Below are 11,504 nucleotides of genomic sequence, written 5' to 3' on the forward strand. Positions count from 1 at the left end.
AGAAATAGGCAGTGTGGGGAAACTGGGAAAGGCTTTTGGCCACTCTTGCGTCAAAGATCCAATATGTGGCTTGAGGTCTAAAGTTCTCTACAGTGCTGGCTCCTTTCAAAGTGTGAGGCAAGCTCCCTAATCTGGAGCATGGAGGACCTAAGCTTCATTCAGGTCCTTCCAATACATTCTTTGGGTTGCACCAGGAATACTCCCATATGACACAGTACCCCTAACACTGTAGGATGGTGGCCTCCCCAGCGGTCCGAAAGCCTATACGGGCAAGTAGGTAAATGGGTACCTGCTCCTTATGAGCGGGGGGCACCTTTCCTCCGTGATCGGTGTTAAAAGCAGCGGCAATAGTGTGGAATCGATGAAGATAAAGGCGAAAGATGGCGGCGAAGCGGCGAGCCCGAGTACGGAGACCGGTGCCTGGAAAGCATGACGTTGCGACGAAGACTGGAGCCGATTGGACATAGAGTCGAGCTGCCTCGTTCGTGTTCTGTGGGGGCCATCTGCTGGAAAAGAGCCACTACTGCAGAGAATCCGTACTTCAACATTGAACATCTTCACCCTTGAGGAAAAAGAACCACCATCGAATCCACCACTGAATCCAAGAAAGATCCTGCTGTTAGGTGCCTAGTTAGGAAAATACCCCCCCTCACCATTGTACTCCTAGATAGATAGAAATTGTGTGTCTGTAAACCGCTCTGAGCCTCATGGATAGGGCGGTACATAAATTGCAAATGTAATGTAATGTAATTATCTGCCCACCATCCTGAAGCTGACAAGAGGTTCTACAGACTCACTTTCCTCAGTTGTTCTCACCCTTCAGCACTGACTCTACCCTCCCAGGAAAGACTGTCAAAGTGGGCAGAAGATGACAAAGGAACAGTGATCCAGGTGGGCAGCCGTGCTGGTCTGAAGGAGCAGAACAAAGCTGGAATCCAGTGGCCCCTTCAAAGACTAAAACAAAGTTTTATTCTGGGTATAAGCCTTTGTGTGCCATACATGCTTTCTCTCATGCTGGATAATGCACTCTGTGTTTTATTGATTAATTAATTAAAATGTTTATACCTCACCTTTCCTCTTGCTTCATGGCAGCTTGCGATAATAGTTAAAACACCCCCAGCTAAAACCAAAGATAAAATAGCAATGCCCAAATCCCTCCCCGCCTTAAAAGATGCCTGCTATTCAGACCCCCTCAAAAGAGTCCTGGCAAGCAGACAGTCCTTACAGCACTTCCTGGATATATCCAAGGAAGGGGGCCCCTCTCACTTCTTCAGGGAGCCCATTCTACAGAGCTGGAGCCACGCTGGCAAAGGCCCCAGCCCCAGCCAATGTCAGATGGGATAGCCAACAGATGGCTGCCTGATAACCGTCGTTGGTGCATGGGGACACATGGGAGGAAACAGTTCTGTGTTCCAAACACGAAAATCCAGTGGCAAATGATTACTATAGTGCATTGACATGACAATTAAGATTGCTGGGGAAAAGATCAACAACCTCAGATATGCAGACGATACCACTCTAATGGCAGAAAGTGAAGAGGACCTTAAGAGCCTCTTGCTCAGGGTAAAAGAGGAGAGCGCAAAAGTGGGCTTGAAGCTCAACATCAAAAAAACTAAGATCATGGCATCCGGCCCCATCACTCCTTGGCAAATAGAAGGGGAAGTCGTGGAAGTAGTGACAGACTTCACGTTCCTGGGATCCCAGATCACTGCAGACTGTGACAGCAGCCATGAAATTAAAAGATGCCTGCTCCTTGGGAGGAAAGCGATGGTGAACCTAAACAGCATGATAAAAAGTAGAAAAAGTAGAAAGTAGAAACAACACCCTGCCAACAAAAGTCCACATGGTCAAAGGAATGGTATTCCCAGTAGTCATGTATGGCTGCGAGAGTTGGACTATAAGGAAGGCCGAGCACCGAAGAATAGATTCTTTTGAACTATGGTGCTGGAGAAGACTCTTGAGAGTCCCTTGGACTGCAAGAAGATCAAATCAGTCAATCCTAAATGAAATCAACCCTGACTGTTCCCTGGAAGGCCAGATAATGAAACTGAAGCTCAAATACTTTGGCCACCAAATGAGAAGGGAGCACTCACTGGAGAAGACCCTGATGCTGGGAAAGATTGAAGGTCAAAGAAGACGGGGAAGGCACAGGATGAGATGGTTAGACAGTGTCATAGAGGCAACGAACAAGAAATTGAGCCAACTTCAGAGGACGGCGGAAGACAGGAAGGCCTGGCGGGATTTGGTCCATGGGGTCGCGAAGAGTCGGACTCGACTGTGCGACGGAACAACAACAACAATTGATATGACAGTATATTATCCGACTATGTGTGAAAGCAACATCCGAAACTAGAAAGGCTGGACGTCTTGCTGGGCAAGCATAAACTGGAACATTTTAAATTATGCTATTTGATTAGGAACTTGCAGTGCCACCTTGAGCACAGTCATACCCTTCCAGGTCAATTGACCATATATATTAGAAGTTCTAATCAACAAGAAGGGGTTAAATTAAAGTCACAGAACTTTCACAGTTATATAATGGAACAGATTTTATTCTCTGAGCTAATTCTCCCATACTCACACCCTGTTCTTGCTAGTGTGCAATAATTTATAGTGGGGCCATTTTTGCTATTGTGATACTGTTGTCTGTTTTTGTCTTAAAGCAATCTAAATGATGGCTTCAGATATTTATTGTATTTATAAAATTTCTATGCCACCTTTCCAGAGTACCTGCTTGTATATTAAACTGCACCTGACCACAATAATATTGCTATCATTTAGAGTAAAGCAATAGGAGCATCTAATTGATTGAAAGTAATGGCAATATGCGCCACCTAGTGTTGTGTTCATGGAAGTGAAAACAAATTTTTATCTCTCTCTCCCCCCCCCAAATACTCCAAGACTTCATTGCAGGGATGGTTAGAATTTTTTTTAAAAAATCATGTTGTGAAAGTCAGTTAGTTGGCAGTCATCAGACTTCTGATTTGTGAAAAGTTCTATTTTGTTTAAAGCAATTTAATTGCCTTTACATCATGCTTGCAAAACCTGAGACCTGGAAAGTTGATGAACACATCAATTCAGCCAAATACCATGGTTTACCTGTTTGACAGCCTCCCTGTTTTTGTAGTCCCAAGGAGGCAGGTTGACCAAGACCCTAATGGACTGCCCTACATGGTTTGTGAGTTGTGTTTGGTTTTGGTGGGTCGTAAGGTGCACAGTCCTGTTTTCAGTCTAGGAGACTGTTTCTCCCAAAAACTGTCTAGAATAAAATAGTGGTACATATTAGGGTTGCATTTTTGCCCGAAGACAAGGTAGGAAATTGAATTACAGATCAGTTTACATAAATTAAGAAAATAATTCTAAACAGTGCCACCTAAACAGGATATAATTCTACTCAGAAAAGACATATGGGCTTCGGTCACACGGAGCATTAAACCGCTACAAAGACGGAAGATAGGCGGATTTTCCGGGCGCGATCACAGCACCACAACTGGGAAGCGTAGAGCTCCCGTGGCGAACCCGAGGCTTCCCGCCGAAGATGCGAAGTTAAAAACTAGTACCTCCGAGGTACTAGTTTCCGGAAACCGTGGGGCAAGGGCGGGCGCCTGATCGCGTTTCCGGTAGTAGGTCGTGGCATCCGGCGCCCGCCCATGTCCCGTCGCTAAAAGGTTTTTTCCCCCCTTCAAGTCTCCACGGGATGTGCACAAGCACCCAACGGCGCATGCACATACTTCGTTTAAAAACAAACAACACAGGCCCCTCCTCTTTTCGGTACCCCCCCACTCCTGGCTCGGCCTGCTCGAGAGGAACTCTCTGCACCGGGCAACAGAGGGGGAGGTGCAGGGGGGGGGCGTGGCGGGAGGGGGGCCCGGCTGAAGCTCCTCCTGGAGGGGACTGGACGGAGGACACAGTTTGCATTCCTCTGCAAGGGGTTAAACCCACAGGGCCTTTTGCTAGAGAGGCTGCTTCTTTGCCGTGCCGCAGGATTGTCCTGTGATTGGCACCTCCCCCCTAACCATGGGACCTCGACGGGACGTCTGATCGTGTAGCCGCACGTTATTTTGCTACGGGGCTAACAGCCACGCTCCCCCCCCCGCATTTTCCTGCCTGTGTGACCGGGGCCTTAGTTGGCCTGCTCTCTGATTGTGGCAAACTGTGCTCCACCTGGCTCAGTCTGATTTGCTAGAAGTTAATGAACAGATAGATGGCCTTGCCTAGCCGTGGTGGATTCCTGAACTTTCAATTGATTAAGTGCTGTGATTATGATTGCTATGCTTCTTCTTCTTTTTTAAAAAAATGCCTGTGCCATTAAAATAGCATGCCTGAAGTGGAGCTTTCTCCCTAAGTTTGCCAACTCCAGGCTGGGAAATTCTTGAAAAACTGAGGGTGGAGCCTGGGGAGGCTGGTGTTTGGAGAAGGGAAAGACTTCAGTAAGATATAATGCTGTCAAGTCCAACTTCTAATGCAGCCATTCCCCCCGCCAGGGGAACTCACCTCTGTAGTTTAGAGATCAACTGTAATCCCTACCTGCAAAGCAATGACAAGAAAAAAATTGCCTCTTATTGACAAAGCAACTGTGTAGACAATAATGTGGCATCTCCACTGTGGTGCTGCAATTCTATGTCCATTTACCTGAGAAAACCCATTAGGACTTCCAGTTAAAAGGATGGGACCTTGTAGATCAAATTACCCGCTAAGATGCAAATATAACACACAAAATCAAAATGTGAGTCCTAGAGCTAGTGTAAAAAGGTAAAGGCTTCCCTTGCTCGAAAGCCAGTCGAATCCGACTCTAGGGTTGCGGTGCTCATCTCCGTTTCAAAGCCAAAGAGCCAGCGCTGTCCAAAGACGTTTCTGTGGTCATGTGGCCGGCATGACTAAACACCAAGGCGCACGGAATGCTGTTACCTTCCCACCAAAGTGGTACCTATTTATCTACTTGCAATTTCTAGCTTTCGAACTGCTACGGTAGTTTGGCAGGAGCTGGAACTAGAGACGGGAGCTCACTCCGTCACGCGGCACCCGGGTCTCGAACTGCTGAACTCCTGACCTTCCACAGCCTGCCGTTCAGCGTCTTAACCACTTGAGCCACCGCAGCTCCAAGAGCTAGTGTAGTGTGTGCTGAAAGCACTGGACTAGGACCTAGGAGCCCATGGTTCAAATTCTCCCTACCAAAGTTCGCTTGGTCTTGTGGTTGCCAGCTGCAGGCTAGGGAATTCCTTGGCGTTTGGGGGGTGGAGTCTGCAAGACTGCCTGGGGAAGGAGGCTTTGGGGTGGGGAGGGACATAAGCAGAGTATAATGTCATAGTCCATCTTCTGAAGCAGGCATGTTCTCCAGGGGAACCGATCTGTCACCTGCAGATAAGTTGTTATTCTGGGAGATCTCCAGCCATCACCTGGAGACTGGCAACCCTATGACTTGGTCCAATCTTTCTCTGGCTGCCTCACCTACCTCACTGGGTTGTTGTGAGGACAAAATAGGTGTGTGTGTGTGTGTGTTAGACCCATGGAAATATTTAAGGGAAGTATAGGATAAAAATGTATGGAGAGATCTTTTAATAACCACACCACAGTATTGCCCATGAATTGAGTTCATAATACGTTTTGGGGCTAAGAGAACTTCTGTGGAGGTACCAAAATTTTTTGCCTCAGCTCCCTGGGGAATGAGTAAAACGCAGGCAAGTAAAATGTCTCGGGGTTAATTCAGAATCAGATTTGTAAGACATCCTGCGGCTTTGTAACAAGGAGCACCGATGGGTGGGGCGGGGCCGGCTTTTCTGGCCGGGCCGGCCGTTTGGGCCTTCCGTAGCCATGGCGACGGAAGCAACTGATAGTGGCAAAGCAAGCGGGCGTCATGTACGACCGGGCTCCTCGCGCCTTGACTGTGCCCTTGGGCTCCACGAGCTCCTACCTGGGCCCGGGCGCCTATGAGTTGCTGCCCAGGAGTGTACCGCGCCGAGGTGACGGGGGCGCGGGGCGGGAGGAAGAAGAAGAAGAAGGGGGGAAAGCTTCTGCTTCTCCCCTTCTGAATTTTGCCTGTCTTTAGTTGAGGGGTTGGAGGCTGCTGGGACACCGGGGTTTTTTGTGTGTGTGTGGTTTTTTTTTGTGATGGTTACTGTAGCGTTTCATTTCTGAATTGCACTAATCTGTGGCACAGGCAGCCTCGTATATTCTGAGCCTAGACAAGATTGTATTCAGAAGCAGTGTCTCCTGGTTTATGCACTTAAAAAAAAAAAATCTTATCGTATTTCAATACATTTTATGTATATTTCTCCGGAGGTAAGCTCCGCTGGGTTCGGTTTTGTGTCTTCTGTTAGGGTGCAAGAGGCTTCTACATAGCTGTGCTTTATTCCTTAAAACGTTAATTCCCAAGTGCGTGTGGATTGTAGCAAGAGCTGCCAACCTCCAGGGAGGGCCTGGAGATGTCTGAGAATCACAACTCCTCTCCAGACGTTTGAGATGAGTTCCCCTGGAGAAAATGGTTGCTTTGGAATGGGGACTGTAAGCTGTTAAACCCCACTGAAGTCCCTGTCTTCTTAAAACCCCACCATCCCGAGGTATAGTACTTATGTATTTGTAACTCAGATAAATTCAGAATGCTTTGTTTGTTTCAACACGTGGTTTCTGCTGCCATTTGTGTTTGTTTAGAAGTAAATCCCCTTGAGCTCAATGACAGTTACTCTAAGGTGTTCTTGTACACCGTTTTAAAAGCCATGTAATAGAGCCCTATGCTAATCTTACGAATGAATGACTTAAATGAATTTTATGGTGTATTTCCAAATGCACTTGATTGGAAGTGAGCCCCTTTGGGCTTAGTGGGGTTTACGTCTGAGTAAACATGCATAGGATTGTGCTATTGCTCCCAAGCAAGTATAATAGGATTGCTGTTTTACGCTTATTTAGGATTAAGTCACCTGGGATTTTTCCCAAGTAAACATACATAGGGAGTGTACTGCATATCTTCAGGCCAATTTTCTACTTCCTTTACTTAGAAATAACTCAGTAATAAAGGCCATTTTCAATATTAGTTCCAGGGTTTGATCAAGGAAATAATATATATATTTCAATATCTGATGCTGGTTTCCCCCCCAGAATTTGTTTTCAGTCATATCCTTTGAAAGTATCCCTACAATCCCCCCCCCTTCAAATTAAAAGTTCACCTTGGCTATTTATAGGCAGTTGTCATTACCATCACATGCATTCTTTGTTTGAGAGTAAGTCCCATTGAACTTGATTTGATTTAAAAAGGTAAAGGTTCCCTTGCTCGAAAGCCAGTCGAATCCGACTCTAGGGTTGCGGTGCTCATCTCCGTTTCCAAGCCGAAGAGCCAGCGCTGTCCGAAGACGTTTCCGTGGTCACGTGGCCGGCATGACTAAACACCAAGGCGCACGGAAGGCTGTTACCTTCCCACTGAAGTGGTCCCTATTTATATACTTGCAATTTCTAGCTTTCGAACTGCTAGGTTGGCAGGAGCTGGGACTAGAGACGGGAGCTCACTCCATCATGTGGCCCCCGGGTCTCGAACTGCTGAACTACTGACCTTCCACAGCCTGCAGTTCAGCGTCTTAACCACTTGAGCCACCGCAGCCAAATAAAAACGTTTAGCATTCTACAAGGGTACCTGTATTAGTCTGGTGCCGCCCAAACCACTGAGAGTGTTAGGACACCTTGCTGACTGACAGATTTATTGTGACATCACCTTTGATGAATCCATGCTGCTTTGTCAGATAGATGTTTAGTATTGTTATACAAGGCTGGGATGATCATTGGTTTTCATGAGCCTGATTCATAATATAAACTGCAGTGCCTGGTTTTAAGTTGCATTAGGCTGTGATCCCGCCATTTATTCATTACCCCAAATGATTATGCAAGTCAAAGGACTCTTCTTACTCTTCAGGGTAGACAAAGCAGATTTGCTTACATTTTAAGTCTCCTTGAGTTCAGCAAAGTAGAAAGGTGGCAAATTAATGTTTTTTTTTAAAAATAAATATTTTGGCTTTGTCTGGACCAAAGACAAACACTCTCCCGTTCTCAGGTGCTGAGCTCACAGCCACCTGGGGCCTTGGGATCCTCACTGGGTCTTGGTCCTTTTCTGAGGCTCTTTTACATCTGGGTTCCTCTCAAGGATGCAGACAGACACTCAGCAGACACTCCCAACAAGATAGGTTAAAAATACCTCTGCATTTATTTGAATCCTTCAGATAACAAGGAGTGTTTGCTCGGCAGAAACCACTCACAAAATACAGCACTGGCAAACAACAACAACAACACTATACTTGCACTGGGGTAATCTTGCAACCTGGCTTTCTCACCCGAAGGTTTAAGAAAGAGAGTCCACTCCCACAGGCATAGTCCACAGCATTCCTGGTTGCAGTCCTGAAGGCCTCAGCCTCTGTTCGTTCCCTGTGTGACTACTGCCCGACGTTCGGTAAAGGCCTCTTATCAGTTGGTCAAGGCCACCAGGTGTTTTTGATTAACGCTCAGCCCCAAACAGGCTGCAACCAGCCTGTGAAAACTTATAGCTTGGTCGCATTAATAAAAGCCTACGTTCTGTAAGTTCTAATCCTTACAGGCTTGGACAGCACTCCCAATTTGAAAGCCGTGAAATTTAGGCACTCAGGATTTTTGGCAATACTGTTGGGGGAGGAAATGTTTCTAAATAGGGGAATATCCAAATTCACAGCGTACCTAATGCTCAGAATCCCACTTGGATCTATTCAGTGAGGCTTAATCTCAAGAAAGTGTTTTTAGGGTTGAACTGTAAACCAGCAAAGCATTTAGGAGGAATTGGTGCATACATCAATGTAAGTGTCATGTGCTGGGTACCTTAACGTCAAAAGCAGCTACTGTGGTACAAATTAATAAATAATAAAGGACAAATATAGCTAAATCTTGGAGCCACTGCTGAGGTCCCCCCCCCCATTATTGTGTAATTTGCTCAGTCTAGAAGTGCAAGGATGCGAAAAGTAATATCTGCAAGAATTCTGTTTAAACTGATCAAATGCCAGTGGTGTTTTAAGTCAGGGATATGAAACTCTACTATCCCACTGTTATTACTGGAATTTAAGCACTCTGCTTTCATACGACTCCTGGCATTTTAGGAGAAAGTAATAATATAGCCCAATTTTTTGTTTTAAAGTCAGCCGCTGCAGTTTATTACAGAAACGTTGGTCCAATTTGTTTTAAATCAAAATGCTGTAGGCATATTGCACAAGGTTGCACAACCAGGAAAGAAGTTCCTGTTTGAAAGATAAGTTGTGTGTTTAGAAGGCAGTGGTCCAATTTAAAAGCAGTGTGTTGTGAGCACCTTTCTCCCCCCCTTCCCCCCTCAAGGAGATGTTTTATTGCTTCATTATTTAAAAGGGAAAGGATTTATGTACCTGTTACGTTCTCATTCTGAAATGATGATCAAGGATCTTGCACCTCCAGTACTTGGCGCTTGTGTTACTATTTATGTATATGTGATATTTATTCTCTTTTTGAACCATTACAGAATGGCAACTCTTTAAGTCCACCATGTATCACTGGCAGGGTATAAACAGGTCTTTAAACACCTGCTAGCTTTCCTGTACATGATATCAAATGTTAACAAATAACTGTATCTGAATGTAGCTTATACACACACTTGCAAATATGCTCAGACTTTATTTAGTTATATGAAAACGTCATGTGCCTGTACAAGGCATTAAGTCTTTTGTGGCTTATGTTACTGTCTTTTGCGGCACTTCTATTTTAATATTTGAGCAACCTGTATCTTCCTATCCATATGCATGGCTCAGAAAACTGGAGTAGGCATTGAGAAGCTTTGAGCCAGATTCCCCCCATCCCTTCTCCCCCTCCCCCAAATTAAATGTCTGTTAGATTTTCTGTGTAGCTGTATTATGGGCACAATGGACACAGGTTCAAAACATGATAAGCATGGCATGAATTGGAACTATACAATACCAGTGTCGCATGTCCTGCCACTAATTCATTCTTTCTAATTCAGCAAAGGGTTGTAGGGAAGCAATCTCTGGATTGGGGGGGCCAGAGTACAAAAGAATCTATTCTTCTGCGCTCAGCCTTCCTTATAGTCCAACTCTCGCAGCCATACATGACTACTGGGAATACCATTGCTTTGACCATGCGGACTTTTGTTGGCCTGTACAAGGCAGTAAGTCTTTTGTGGTTTATGTTACTGTCTTTTGCGGCACTTCTATTTTAATATTTGAGCAACCTGTATCTTCCTATCCATATGCATGGCTCAGAAAACTGGAGTAGGCATTGAGAAGCTTTGAGCCAGTTTCCCCCCATCCCTTCTCCCCCTCCCCCAAATTAAATGTCTGTTAGATTTTCTGTGTAGCTGTATTATGGGCACAATGGACACAGGTTCAAAACATGATAAGCATGGCATGAATTGGAACTATACAATACCAGTGTCGCATGTCCTGCCACTAATTCATTCTTTCTAATTCAGCAAAGGGTTGTAGGGAAGCAATCTCTGGATTGGGGAAAAAAGGGTCTATTGTAGTAGAAGGATGAAGCTAAAAATGGGGTAATTTAAAGGGCTTCTTTGGTTGATCCTGGATTCTATGTTTGCTGCTTTGATGCTGGATGGACTCATAGTCCATTTCTCTCCAAATCTTATGTTTATAAGATCTCACCCTTTGAGCTTATGCATGTACCCCCTAGCTCCCTGGTGGCGAACCTATGGCACGGGTTCCAGAGGTGGCACTCAGAGCCCTCTCTGTGGGCATGTGCGCCATCGCCCCAGCTGCCTGGGCAGCCCCCATTGGGCAGTTTGAATGGAGGGCAGGGCCCACACAAGGCAGACGTCGAGCCAGTGGGGGAAGAGAAGCCGGCTGCGCCCCGTGACTCCCCTTCTCCTCCGAGGTGGCTGACCGTGACGAGCAGCACCAGCAGCAGCCTGCAGGAGGCAGCACCTGCCTGAGTGTGTGCGCCTCTCTGTCCCCTGAGCCCTGCCTGGCCGGTGCCTTGCCTCCTCCAAACCTGCAAGCGAGTGTCCCTCTCCTCCTCCTCTGTTCCGTCCTCTGCCAGCGTCAGCGTCGTCATCTTTGTCCCTGGGAGTGGGAGTGGGCAGCCCGGCCTCTGCTGCCTTCCTGCTGCTGCTCCCCTCCCTCCCTCCAGTGCACAGGACTCGAGGTCAGGGGGCAAGAGCGGCTCCTCGGGGTGGGTGGGTGAAGACATGGGTGTTGTCGTTGTGGGAGTTGCACGAGGTCTTTGGGCTTGGAGGGGGGTCAGGAGAGGGCTTGCCATCGCCTCCGGTCTCCTGTTGTTCCTGGCTGCTGGGACGACCAGGTGGGCCCCTGTTCTGATTCTTTCTCCTGGCTTTTCTGTTGGCTGGGGGGCGGTGCCTGGGCGGGCGGGGGTGGGCTAGTGGCATCCTGCTGGGGGCTGCTGTCGGCCCTTGGCTGGGGGTGTACTAAAAGGAAGTACAGGATTATCCATTGGAAACAATGGGAAACACTTGAAGGCCCATTGGAAATAATGGGAGCCAGGAATGC

General features: G+C 46.7%; 1 protein-coding gene across 1 annotated transcript in view; it reads left to right on the forward strand.

Moving 5' to 3' along the window:
- Nucleotides 1-5,854: 5,854 nt before the first annotated feature.
- STPG2 (sperm-tail PG-rich repeat containing 2) overlaps nucleotides 5,855-11,504 on the forward strand; it is a 336,565-nt gene continuing 330,915 nt past the window's right edge. The window contains exon 1 of the mRNA XM_015415991.1: nucleotides 5,855-5,960. Within this exon, the coding sequence (XP_015271477.1) occupies nucleotides 5,855-5,960 (106 nt within the window). The remainder of the gene's footprint in view (nucleotides 5,961-11,504) is intronic.

Source organism: Gekko japonicus, unplaced genomic scaffold, assembly GCF_001447785.1.
Source record: "Gekko japonicus isolate JY-2015 unplaced genomic scaffold, Gekko_japonicus_V1.1 scaffold68, whole genome shotgun sequence".
Lineage (NCBI taxonomy): Eukaryota > Metazoa > Chordata > Lepidosauria > Squamata > Gekkonidae > Gekko > Gekko japonicus.